Below are 13,991 nucleotides of genomic sequence, written 5' to 3' on the forward strand. Positions count from 1 at the left end.
GACCTGTAGCAGAAATCAAAATTGAAATGAGCTCATTTTGTGCATAAAATTGTAAACTTTCTCAGTTTAAACATTTGCTATGTTATCTATGTTCTTTTGTGAATAAAATATTGGCTCATGTGATTTGAAAGTCTTTTAGTTTTCATTTTATTAAAATTAAAAAAAACGTCCCAACTTTTCCGGAATTCGGGTTGTATATATATATATATATATATATATATATATATATATATATATATATATATATATATATATATAATTTTTTTTTTTTTTTTTTTTTTCAAACACCGCGCCACCGGCGGTTGTTGGTCCATGACTACCGCGGTGGTAAACATCAGCCACCGTCACAGCCCTAGTTAAAGGGAGTGTGAATTATTATGTTATTTATTTATTTCTATCTATTGTGCTTTCAAATTAACTAAAGTTGTGTAAAGCCTCTCCACCCTTGGTAAATAGGCCCAGTTCTAATCTGCATTAGCCGACTTACATTCACAAACAGAGGCAGAATAAAGCCTCTGTGAACTACAGCTGAGCTGATCTGTGCCCACCCACACCTCTCACAGCTTCACCTCAATGACCGTACATGAGCAGAGATTTAAAACTGTTAGACATGAAAGGAATGCTCTGGGTTTAATACAAGCTGAGCTCCACATTTTGTATTACCTCTAAAAATACATTTTTGATTTGTTCCTCAGTCCCTCATTTCACTGTAGTCCACCTACAATGGCATTCAATTAGGCAAGGCATTCTAAGAGGTTTACAAACAGAGTGTGCATATAATTTTTTTAAAGCAAATATATTAGTTCAGTACAAAAATATGCATGATGAAGTATTATTTTATAGGTAGAACTATTAGTCTTGGAATTTGTAAACAGCACATCACAGATAGTTATGTCATGCCCCATTCTGGTAACCTTGTATGTGTAAATTATTATCCGGTTTTAATGCAAATTTAGTATACGCATACTCCTAAATATATTGCCTTTCAAAGTTATACTCTATTTGATAGAGTGTGCAAACACGTCACTGACACATGTGAATTAGAAAATTCAATAATTGTCCAGTGTCTGCAGTATTTCTCCCCACAAGTTATGACTGCTAAAATGTCTTTGTATCCATTTAAGAACAAGTTGAGGACATCTTGTGAAACAATAGCCAGTTTTGCCACCCTGTAAACCATCTAAATGCTCGCTACCACTGAGCATGCAGTACAGTACAGTTCAGTACAGTACAGTTCGATTCGGTACGGGTAACCCTGATCAGGCTTGCAATTCCACTGCCAATAGTACCCTTACTTGGTAGGCGTGGCGTATGCCAGAAAGTTGCGATCGACGATGAACCGCGACAATAAGCACAACTCTGCCTCTTTTTTTTGTTAAATGTCAGTTTTAATGAACAGTAATAGCCATTGTAAAAGTGTAAGTACAAAGTATAAGAGGCTTATATAAGAAAAAATTAAGAAAAAAAGCAAACAGTTCAGTCAAACGTATTCTACAAAGTCAGCGCTGTACTACAGTAGAGTTCAAAATAAATATATAAAACTTAAACATAACTTTGTGCTCAGCCAAAACGATATGATTAGGAACAAATAAGGAACGCATATTGAGAAATGGCTTCATCCCCTTGTATCATGCAAAAGTGACGATTCTAGACAACCAATCAATGTTCTGAGGTGAGTTTATTGGGAAACGGCTTTATCCCCTTGTATCACGCAAAAGTGACGATTCTAGACAACCAATCAATGTTCTGAGGTGAGTTTATTGAGAAACGGCTTTATCCCTTTGTATCACGCAAAAGTGACGATTCTAGTCAACCAAATCAATCTGAGGTGAGTTTAGCTTCACCCTTTTGGTACCCTTTGTTGTTCTAGGTACCCCAATGTAAGGGTACCAAAAAAGTGATACAGTACTGCTGAGGTAATAGTCCTACCAACGTACTGTAAGTGGTTAGATTTCAGTAATAACAATAGTAGGGCTGGGACAACGCGTCGAGGTCATCGATGACGTCGACGCAAAAAATATGTCACGCAAAATATGCGCATCGATTCGTCGACCTGTTTTTATTTCTCTAAAAAACGTTTGCAAAACGTTTACCTTATGTGGGCTGAATATACGCGATGGCCGGATCAACATTCTGTCCAACGTTATATAACCAATCCAGGGGTTTTTCTGCATTGATCTTTTTTTTTGGCGGCTGTCAAAGCCTTATTTGATCGGTGAGTGACAGTGACAGAGCGCGTACGAGAGAGAGCCCCGGCTGCGCGTGCACTCACAGTCTTCAAACAACACAAGCGCTTCTTGCTCTCTCTCTCTCTTGTGCAAAATCAAAATCATTAAACACGATAGAAAAAGGGCGAAACACCAAAGTTTCACGCGCAGTTTCACTCACAGTCTTCAAACTACACGAGCGCTCCCTCTCTCTCTCTCTTCCACCACCCCTCGTGAATATTAACCAAAATCATTAGACACGATAGAAAAAGGGAGCAAGGGAGCACGTGGAGCAATCGGAGATTTTTTTTCTCCATGACAGGCTGCTGGCTCCCACTGTTAAATTTTTTTATTTTCATTTTGGAAAAACACTCTCTGTATTAGCTTAAAGCCATAAAGTTTACATTGGTTACTGTATTCTTTCAATTGCTCTAAACAAGTATTTTGGGTGAACTTTTTTATTGAATGCTAGACATCAAGTTGTTGTTATTTTCATCTGAAAGAAGAACTTTTTTTCAGTAAGCTAGGCCCTATGTGTTCAGTAAGCTTGTTTCAGTAAGCTATGTGTTTTCAAGGCTTCAAGGTTTTATTGAATGCTATGCTCTATACAATTGCAAAGTAATGCATTCTTAGTCAGTCTTTTATTTTGTAATTTTAAGAGCAATAAACATATATTGCAATGTTAAGGAATTCATGTTTTTTTCATTCAGATATGTAAATCAACATGTATAAATTGTTAGTAGTCAATTAATGGGGAGATAATCGAAATCGAATCGGCCCGAAAAAATTAATCGTTAGATTAATCGATGCATCGAAAAAATAATCTCTAGATTAATCGTTTAAAAAATAATCGTTTATCCCAGCCCTAAACAATAGCCAATAGAGATTCAAACTATTAAGAGCTAAAGATGTTTTAGCAGAATTAAGATTTACATAATCTCCTCTTATAATATTGTATATAATAGCACAATGCAGATCTAGGTCAAGTCAGTGATGGGTAGCTTTACTTTCACACAGTCTGTAAAAACAAATCCAAAAAACTTTGTCAAATGCAGGGTTAAATACAACCCAGCGCTGGGTTTATCCATATTTTACCCAGCACTGGGTTGTATTTAACCCAGCACTTTTTAGAGTGACAGCTCAAGCCAGCATTAATATTTAAAAAGGCAATCCGTATGGTTTGCAATATGGAAGCAATCAGGGAACACATTGAAGGCAAAAGCTATGATTGACTCTGGGCTAAATAGACAACACAAGATAAAGCAATGCATAAATCTGCTAGGAGTATTAAACGTTTTTAAAGGCAATTGCAAGCATCTCTTCTATCAGCCAAGTGTTCATGCTGTAAATTTTCAATGTCAATTTGCTACCAAATTTTTTAAGAAAGAAATTGATCAATTAAACACATCCTTGTTAAATAAATGTATAAATTTATTTAGAACAATAAAGAAAAATCTTTTGAACAGTAGTATTTTTACAGAATTTATTTTGCAGAGCGGCAACACTGCCCACATTCGAGAAAGATTACCATGGCTGCTCTGCCTAATTAACCATCAATGTCAGCTAAGCCAGACTGTGAGTCTGAACTCCTGTAAGCTGACAGTGTGGAACTGGGTGACAATGCACTATTCACAAGTGCGCTAAATCCACAACACTTTGTCATACACTTAATATGTCTCACAATGACATAAGTGCTATTACATCCAGCCTAACTGTCCACATAAGCATCCAGTCTCTATATGGTAACTGATACAGCATCACAGACCTTTGTGAAGTGTTGTGTATTGGAAACTGAATAAATAGGAGTGTTAATTAATAAGACAGAATGACATTTGACCTTAAGCAAAATGTTGTCCACTAACACATGCACAGATGTTACTTATAGAAGAGAGACCATGCTTGTGCCTTTCTTTTCATTTCACTTTGGAGACCTAATAGCAAAGGAAAGTTTCATTTAAATATTGATGAGACCCTGTTATGGCTGGCTAAGGTGATCTGAGTTGTCATATACTGTAGCAGTGGCTGGAAAGGATTCTTAATGCCTGCTTCAAACTTTATTTGGCGATTCATAACTTTTTTATATAACTGTCTTCTCTTCCGGGTCTGTTGTGAGTGCGTTCACGACGCTGCTGACGTCTGACGCTGCTGACGTGTTTTCTGGTGCGCCCAATAACAAAGACAACACCTTTGCAGCATCGTACATCAGCAGCATCACTGCAGTGTTGTGACCGCACTCACAACAGACCCAGAAGAGAAGACAATGTTGAATAAAGTTGTAGTTTTTTTTTTTTTTTTTGTATTTTCGATGCTTCAACAAATTCTAACTGTCCCTCTGATGTCACATGGACTACTTTGATGATGTTTTTCTTACCTTTCTGGACATGGACAGTATACCGTCCACACACTTTCAATGGAGGGACAGAAAGCTCTCGGACTAAATCTAAAATATCTTAAACTGTGTTCCCAAGATAAACGGAGGTCTTACGGGTTTGGAACGACATGAGGGTCATTAATGACATTATTTTCATTTTGAGGTGAACTAACCCTTTGAGCGGTATAGTCCCACATATGGGATTTATATTTCCGTGCTCCTTGGAGTATGGTCCCACATATGGGATTTACTTTATTCGCATAACTGCCAAAATCAAACTGTGGTTTCGTGTGTTGGCTGGCGCTGAGCCAGAGAGAGATGTGCACTGCTCTTGTCATATTATCACAACTACGCAGTAGGGATGGGCGTTTTCCACAAATATCACATTCGAATATTTGAGCTCACAAAAAACGAATATTCGAATATTCGTTTATTTAAATTAAGTTTAATGAGTCAGACGTTATTTTTCAGCAACATTTGTTTTCGTCATTTTGAACAAGCTTACAATAAGCTTGAACATTACACATCGTGTTTTGTAGCTGAAAACCTTTAACAATGCGTGCAAACAAACAAAAGTAGGCTACAGATTAAAAGCAAAAAAAAAAAAAAAGTGAACAAAGAAAAAACGTAAAGCAGCCTGCAGCAATTAGGCTATTGTACAGAATGTAGCTTACACTTAACTTTTAAACTGTCAGCAAATCTTTTTTTCTTTTTTTCTATTGTTTCAAATGTTCTTGTTAAGAAATACGGGCATGTGAACATGATTGGGGGAAAGTCGGCTCCTTAGTCTGTTAACAATAAGGCCGGCCGCGGAGAAAACGCGCTGTTACGGCACAGACGTTGGCAGGACTCACAAATAACGGTGTGCTAAGCGAATACGTTTTGTGAAGCGCTTCGTGTTTTCGTTTCACCACTGAATGGGATCCTCATCTGGTGGAATACATGGCTCCAGCAAGAACTGTTCCCACTCGTCTCGGCTGGACTCTCTGTAATCATCGCTGGAGAACTGGCTCAGCCTTTTCCAACGAGTGGGCATTGCATCTTCTTCATCGTGACGATTGCATCCGCACCACTCGCATCAAGAAAAATGTTCTGATAATGTTCAAAAAAGTTTTTTTTTCTTTCTTCTCTCATTTTTCATCGAGAAACCTGAGATGTTTGTGCCGAGGGTCTAGGGCAGACGCGAGAAGAGGAGTTTTCACTTCATTCTCCAAGTTAGCAGTGTTTATTCGTTGCTTGAGAGATGCTGCAACAATGTTCTTGGATCACTTTCTGTGATTCTCCACGGCATATTTGAAGTACTAGAAGACCGCAGTTCTTTTAGGGGGCGTTCACATATCGTGTCTTTTGCATGCTCAAGTTCGTTATTTCCAATGTAGGCGCGCGGTATGCGCGCTCATAATGGAAGCGACGCGGTCGCGATGCGCTCGCGGTGCGCCGCGGTCCCGTTTTTTCCAGGCGCGTCCGAACAGCATCAAGTTAAAAACATCTCAACTTTCAGAATGCCGCAAGCGCACCGCAGTTCATGTGATAAGAACTAAACATTCAGCTTCATTCTTTCCTGTAACAACGTTGAAAGCTCAGCCAAGATGAAGGAACAGCTGATTATATCTGTATATGGATTGCCATTTTGAAATAAATTTAGTAGCAGAGCTACTGAAAGCGATTTTTTTTGTGCTGCAAATACATTTATCCTTTGCTGAAATCTCCGCGTCTTCATGGAGAGAACGCGTCGCCTCAGGAGCGCTTCTGCCCGAGCGCTTTGGAAAGAAGGAGAAAGCGGAGCGCATAGCCTTTTCCACGCCTTATTAGGCGCGATATGTGAATGGCCCCTTAATCATTCATTAATTATTTTTTGCTGGCATACACCTTCAAATATGCCGTGGAGAATCACAGAAAGTGACCAAATTAGGTTTTATTGTGAACTTTTTTTTTTTTTTGCGAAATTCGAATATCATTTTTATTTATCGAATAATTAGAGCAGAACGAATATTCGAATGTTCGACTATCCGTGCACATCCCTACTACGCAGTGTTATTAACCACATAATGCATATTTTAGGTTTCAGACATTTAAATACACATAAATACTAGTAAAACAACACATTTAGAGTTTGAAAAATACACACATATGTCTATGGAAGCAATCATTTTTAATTTGCAGATGTGCTTTATTCATATCAGATACACATAGTGTAAGTAATTGTAAAGTTTACTCTATTCTTCACCCAGTTCGCCCACCACTTATTACTTGTATTTCGGGAGAGATTGATTAATTCACGTGCTGTGAATCCGACTGACAGGACTCAGTGAACAAACATGCCCATCTCACATTACAGATCACGATCAAGATCATTTAGAAAGGTTTTTAAATGAACAAACACACTTATTTACACATATTTATGAATCGGAATATCCGATTGTTCATGACATGGTATGCAAGTTTGTGAATATTTTAAATAAAAAAGGAAAAACTAAATAAAAGTGATCCATCTGTCATACAGTGTTATTGTAGACGCGGTGTGTCACGTGACAAGCCCGATGCGTCGCCATGGAAACAGTAAGGGGAACGTTCTAAAATAACGGTCGTCTTAAAAAAACTCACTCTTGATGGACCGCTAGAATATTTTAAACTCACCACTGAAAAGGTTAAGGGCAGCTGATATGCATCACGGTTTTTAATAATGAAAGAAATGCTTATAAGAACTGCACACCAAATAGTCATGGCTTTCATTGGTTAGCAGCTAACAGTTACTGAATCTTTTGGGTTTAATAAATGAAAACATGACACATACAGTAAAATCGCACCAACAGACAGAACAGAAGCCAATTAGCTACAAAATCCAGTTAAGGGTCTGTTACCGGAGAGCTCATAAATTTTAAGTGAAAATATGATAATGTTACTACATTATAATGAAAGATGACATGCTGACACCATGTCAAACATTTAGCAAACACTTCTGATGTTGACATCATATAGACCAATTTTAGGTTTGTAAATATTCAGGATGCGCGCGCATCATGGTTGCAGAAAACCCGGGAGCGAATAGCCTTTACGGAGAGAGAATTACATGGATACAGTATAAAATTGTTAGGTTTAAAAAGATTGCCGATTATATTGATTAGATGTCATTTTCAAAATGTTCATTGCATATTACAAGAGCTTGTCACTTAGTGATAAGCACTGTTATTCAGTGAAATTGACGTTAGACAGTGGGACAGTCTTACAGATCAAAAACAGGAATGACATTTTTTGTGTGCGGAGACTATATAGAGGCGGAAAATGACAGTTTTCAACTGGAATAAAAGAATAATAATAAAAAAAGTGAATTTGATTTCATATTTCAAGATTCTGACTTTATTCTCGCAGTTCTGATATTATATCTCACAATTCTAATAAGGAAAAACAACTCATTATTCTCTCTTTTCCCCTCAGCTCTTCAGGGTTTTTTTTTCCTCAGAATTGACAGTCAACTCAAACTATTTTTGAGTTAAGTCAAGTTATAAACTGTGAATTTGAATATATAAACTTGCATTTGCAAGGAAAAAAAAGTCTGAATTGTGAGATCAAATAAATCAATGTTATGTAAAAATGTTAATAGTAAGGATTGTAAGGCTAATACAATACATCACTGAACAGCAAATGTGAATATTATGTAGACCTATTGTTTAAATCAAATGTATGCTTCAAAAGTAGAGTAATCATAGCAGTTTTCTTCCAAAATATGTCTATTTAAACGTCAGCGTTTAGCTTCAAATGGCGTCTTTGACGACAGTATTCTATAAAAAATTATTTGCATTCCGATTTTGACATCAAAAGGCACAAAAATATATAAATTTTTCTCTTATTCCATGGATTTTACCCATTTACCTCCACTTGTTCCCAGTGTTTTTCTGCAACCACTATGCGCGTGCAGCTGCAAGTGACGTAAATGTGACGTTTACTCTGAATTGGTCTATAGACTGCATAAGAGTGGTCACTTAAGAGTAGTTCATGACTGCTATAAACTGTAATAATATTTCACAATACTACAGTTTTAACTGAATTAAAAAAAAAAAAAAATGCAGCTTGGGTGACCCTAAGAGACTTCTTTCCAGCCACTCCTTTTTTCTAATAACCATAAATCATAAAAAAAAATTACCAATCTCAAACTTTTAAACCGTTTTGTATTTCAGATAAAGAATATAGGAATGTTTTAAAAATGATGGGCCAGAGAAGATTATTTTATTCCACATAAATTACATTATAGATAGTTAACCTAAAGAAGAGATTAGAATAAAAATAAAAATATCCCATATTTCCTAGAGTAATTTTGTCTAGTATGTAACCATGATGATATCAATTCTATTCTATCTATTCTATTTTTGATGTCCTTGTTAGGGCTGTCGCGATAGTCGATAAATCAATTAATCGCACAATAAAAAAAATGAGCTTGCTAAATTTTCGGCCGTGATAATTTTTTTCTATTTTTATTTAAATAATGTAGCATGTCATGATGTGATGTGGGGTTAGTCTGGAGCGCAGCCTGTGGACAGCCCGCGGCAGAAAACACCCTCACCGATGTCCCGGGAATAAAGAGATAACGACTCGCTTGAGTGACCAGCTTTGGGAAGCGCCTTTCATTTGCTTGTGGATGTTTGCGTTGCAAGCGACAGACTTACCCCACATCATATCATGACATGCTACATTATTTAAATAAAAATAGAAAAAAATTATCACAGCCGAAAATTTAGCAAGCTCATTTTTTTTATTGTGCGATTAATTGATTTATCGACTATCGCGACAGCCCTAACGAGGACATCAAAAATAGAATAGAATTTATATCATCATGGTTACATACTGCACTGGCTCCCTATTAAACATTGTATAGATTTTAAAATATTGCCTATTACTTATAAAGCCCTGAATGGTTTAGCACCTCAGTATTTGAATGAGCTCCTTTTACACTATAATCCTCTACGTCCGCTACGTTCTCAGCTCAGGCAATTTGATAATTACCTAGAATATGGCAGATCCTTTTCCTATTTGGCGCCTAAACTCTGGAATAACCTACCTAACATTGTTCGGGAGGCAGACATACTCTTGCAGTTTAAATCTAGATTAAAGACCCATCTCTTTAACCTAGCTTACACATAACATACTAATAAGCTTTTAATATCCAAATCCATTAAAGGATTTTTAGGCTGCATTAATTAGGTAAACCGGAACCGGGAACACTTCCCATACAACCCGATGTACTTGCTACATCATTAGAAGAATGGCATCTATGCTAATATTAGTCTGTTTCTCTCTTATTCTGAGGTTACTGTAGCCACCAGATCCAGTCTGTATCCAGATCAGAGGGTCACTGCAGTCACCCGGATCCAGTACATATCCAGACCAGATGGTGGATCAACACCTAGAAAGGACCTCTACATCCCTGAAAGACAGCGGAGACCAGGACAACTAGAGCCCCAGATACAGATCCCCTGAAAGACCTTGTCTCAGACGACCACCAGGACAAGACCACAGGAAACAGATGATTCTTCTGCATCTGACTTTGCTGCAGCCTGGAATTGAACTACTGGTTTTGTCTGGTCAGAGGAGAACTGGCCCCCCCAACTGAGCCTGGTTTCTCCCAAGGTTTTTTCTCCATTCTGTCACCGATGGAGTTTCGGTTCCTTGCCGCTGTTGACTCTGGCTTGCTTAGTTGGGGTCACTTCATTTACAGCGATATCGTTGACTTGATTGCAAATAAATGCACAGACACTATTTAAACTGAACAGAGATGACATCACTGAATTCAATGATGAACTGCCTTTAACTGTCATTTCGCATTATTGACACTGTTTTGCTAATGAATGTTGCTCAGTTGCTTTGACGCAATGTATTTTGTTTAAAGCGCTATATAAATAAAGGTAAAGGTGATATTGTACTAGCACAACTATTGTACTTTATTTTAATACCGCGCAACATATTTTGCAAGTATCTTCGTTGCCCTTTCTGTCGAAATTGGCTTACTTTTCACTCGCTTCATTTGGCTTGCTCAGCTAAATATGTCTGTTGGCGTGTGGTTGCGTGTGTCAACGCTCCCAGTTAACGCACACACACACACACACAGTGCGTGCGTCGTTTTCTCCATTCCAAAGCATTCGTGCAGTTGTGCTCCTGAGGTGTCTGTTATTGCTAAGCATCCATTAGCTGCGATATCCATTACAACAAGGAAATTTCAGTAATGGATTTCCACCACTGAAAAACCCTTGCTGTAACTCTGCTACAAGATTTGTTTACAAAGAAAAGTAAAATAAAACTCTGCAGTGTTTTGGTGCACCCCATTTTTCAAAAACAACGGGTATTTTCACCCTGAAGGAAGCTGATTGAGTCGGTTCTTTTCACATGACCGGGTGCGCTTGCTTCATTCTGAAAAGATGAGATGTTTTTAACTAGATGTGGGGCAGACTGGAAAAAACAAGCGTGTATTTTCTTAATGAGCGTGCTACCGCATTTGAAATAACGAACTTGAGCACAAAAAAGATGTGATGTGAACGGCCCATTTCATCGGTCAAAATGTTTACTTTCGCTTAACGGTTAAATGGTCAATATGAGCATCCCTAACTGGCATATACACATAATATAACATACAAAATTAATTAATTTTAAGCCACACAAAGTCAACATGTTGGTATTTCTTGCTCTGATTCTGCCATAAAATAAAATAAAAGTTTATTGAGCTTTGAAAAGGTGTACCTGTGTTTTATGACATTATCATTATATTAGTTGAAACTGGTCTTAGAATGACGATATTATCGTTTATCGCGATAATTTCTTGGACAATTTATCGTTCAGCAAACTTTATCTTGACAGGCCTAGTCCTCGTTCACCTCACTAATTGAACAAATTAGCACCTCCTTTGCCTACAGATAAAACAGCCAGCCGAGCATCACAAAGAATTACAAAGAATTCTGCTACACCCTGACAATGGCATTGTACCACAGAGCCAATCCCGCAGAAGTGATGCAGCCAGGCAGCATTCCTGTTCAACACAATGTCTAGCTTGCATCTTTTTTCCATGTGTGGGAATGTCGACGAAACAGCAATTATTAATATCTGATTCCATCAGTCCAGTCCAACAAGTTAAATATGCCATCGACCCTAACAAAGTTCAAAGAGTACACATACATTTTACAAAGACACAGTGCCTCATCACATTTCTCAAATACAATCCAATTAGAAGTGAATTAAGCCCTTTTTATGATTCTGTTTGCATAATCTAATACTGAAGAAAAATCATGTTTTCCATATTAAATCAGTTTTGGATTCTGTTTATTTCTCCTGAGAACACAAATCAACTACCTTTTTCTTCTAGTACAGTCTCCAATGAGTCCAACAAGTGACTTTTTTTAAATATTAAAATGCCATCACCTGCATACAACAGGCCCTGCACATAAACCAACAGATGCATTAAAAAGGACTCAGAGTCAGAACCAATGCATCGCAGAACAGGAAATGAATCAAAGGGATCTTCAATATCAGAAAAAAGTGTCCTGGTGCCCTCTAGAGGTGATCATCTGCACTCACAAAACCTGTGCTGTGATTTTTTTATTTATATTGTATTTGTATTATATTCCAAGAAATTAAAGGGATAGCTCCCCTAATAGTTAATATTTCCTACTCAAAAAATTAAATTCTATCATTATTTACTTGTGCTCATGTTGTTTTCAACTTGTATGACTTTCTTTCTTTAGATCATAAAAAAGGTTACAGTTTGGTTACAAACATTCTTAAAAATCTATTTTGGTACACATTTTGGACATGAAGGTTGAGTAGATGATGAAAAATGAAATGGTTTTGTTTGTTTACCTTTTTTCCATCATATATCATGTACTGAGTGCATTTACTGTGTTTAAATATCTTAATTATGAAAAACTGATATTTGAAATATTAAGTATTCAATCCAAACAATGCTTCCCAGGTAAGATATAAATTAAGAGTTTAAATAAGCTTTATTTAAGTCATTGCTGAGTAATTTTATGACTGCATGCTATTACGAAATCTTTCATGACTGTATTAGTTTTATGAGAATGTAAGATATAAAGTCCTACTTGAAGCGCTGCGTGGTCTATTGTCTGAAAGCTCAGAGATGGCTCCTGTGGTGACGGTCTTCTTTATGCGGGAGACTGAACCCAGAACAGGTTTAGCCAGAGCATCATCACTGCTCGCTCTTTTTATCTATGCACAAAACATTAACACTGTCAGTGAATCAGCTGAGAATCTAATTTCTGATTAAATATAATATGTAATACTTTGTGAAATTAAATGACAATTTGAGTATTGTGACTTGTAATCCATGTCTGTTATCTCAGAGGCCATCTATGAAATTATCTTCTAGTATAATTTGTGCATTTATAATGTATAGTCGTCTAGGAAAATTATTCATATCTATTATATAGCACCTACTTCTGACCAGCAACAGCAAAGGTAATGCAATGACAACCTCTTTAGATCAGAATAAATAACATGACATTATTCTGGACTCAAAACAGAGAATTTTGCCAGAAGGTGACAAAGTTTGTAATTCTGCCAAATATTTGTAAATATGCCAAATGTTGACATATTTCACATATGAGGATGATGAGGAATATATTGTAATTGTAAATGGCCCCTATGTACAGTACATGTGTACATCTTTGGGCAACACATCTTGCAGTTATTAATTTTTTTCCACCACTTTTATTCTGCATTCTGTGTTTTTTTTTTTTTGTCAGTGTCCCATCACTTCCGCCACTTATCCATTCCACTTGTTTAGAAGATTAGTGTTACAGCTCACCTTGCTGAGTCGGAGATCAGAGGCAATGGTGCTGGATGATCTAGAGGTCTTCATCCCGATGTTACTGGAGTATGAGCTTTGGGAGCTGTTGGCAGACAGCTTGGCACGCTCCGGGGCTCCCATCCTGGGCAGTGCTGCCTTGGCGGTACCCCCTTTCAACATGGTGTTTTCAGTTCACAACTCTCACTACTTGTTCTGCAGACAAAGCAACAAGAGGAAGCAGAGGTTCAGAGTTAGATGGCTGAGTTCAGATTGTAGCACAGGAAATAGTTTAATCCTAATGGGATTGCGGAATACAAACACTTTAAACAATTTAAATTAATCAAACTCAGAACCATTGTTCATTATAACACACATATTCTATGTATTCTTGCATGCTTGTTTAATAAATATTTTGGCTTGCTTGGTTATAAAGCAGTCATCTTTTAATAAGAGTGTACCCAACCCAGACCAGACAAAAACTGAAAAAAAAAAAAAAAAGTTTTTTGCTTATATCTTAGGGTGTGCGTTGATTTGGATTTGTAGTCCAAATTGTAGATTTCACAGTACCGCCTGGATGAGACCATGGATTACTTATTTCCAGGATTCAATGTAGTGGTAATTAAAT

At 37.1% G+C, this 13,991-nt stretch overlaps 1 protein-coding gene across 1 annotated transcript in view; it reads right to left on the minus strand.

The window, feature by feature from the left end:
• LOC132140911 (cytospin-B-like) overlaps positions 1–13,991 on the minus strand; it is a 201,024-nt gene that overhangs the window by 127,547 nt on the left and 59,486 nt on the right. The window contains exons 2-3 of the mRNA XM_059549973.1: positions 13,385–13,579; positions 12,660–12,786 (exon numbers count right to left, since the gene is read on the minus strand). Coding sequence (XP_059405956.1) covers positions 12,660–12,786; positions 13,385–13,546 — 289 coding nt within the window. The 5' untranslated portion in view covers positions 13,547–13,579. The remainder of the gene's footprint in view (positions 1–12,659; positions 12,787–13,384; positions 13,580–13,991) is intronic.

This window comes from Carassius carassius, chromosome 5 (assembly GCF_963082965.1).
Source record: "Carassius carassius chromosome 5, fCarCar2.1, whole genome shotgun sequence".
NCBI classification, from domain to species: Eukaryota; Metazoa; Chordata; class Actinopteri; order Cypriniformes; family Cyprinidae; genus Carassius; species Carassius carassius.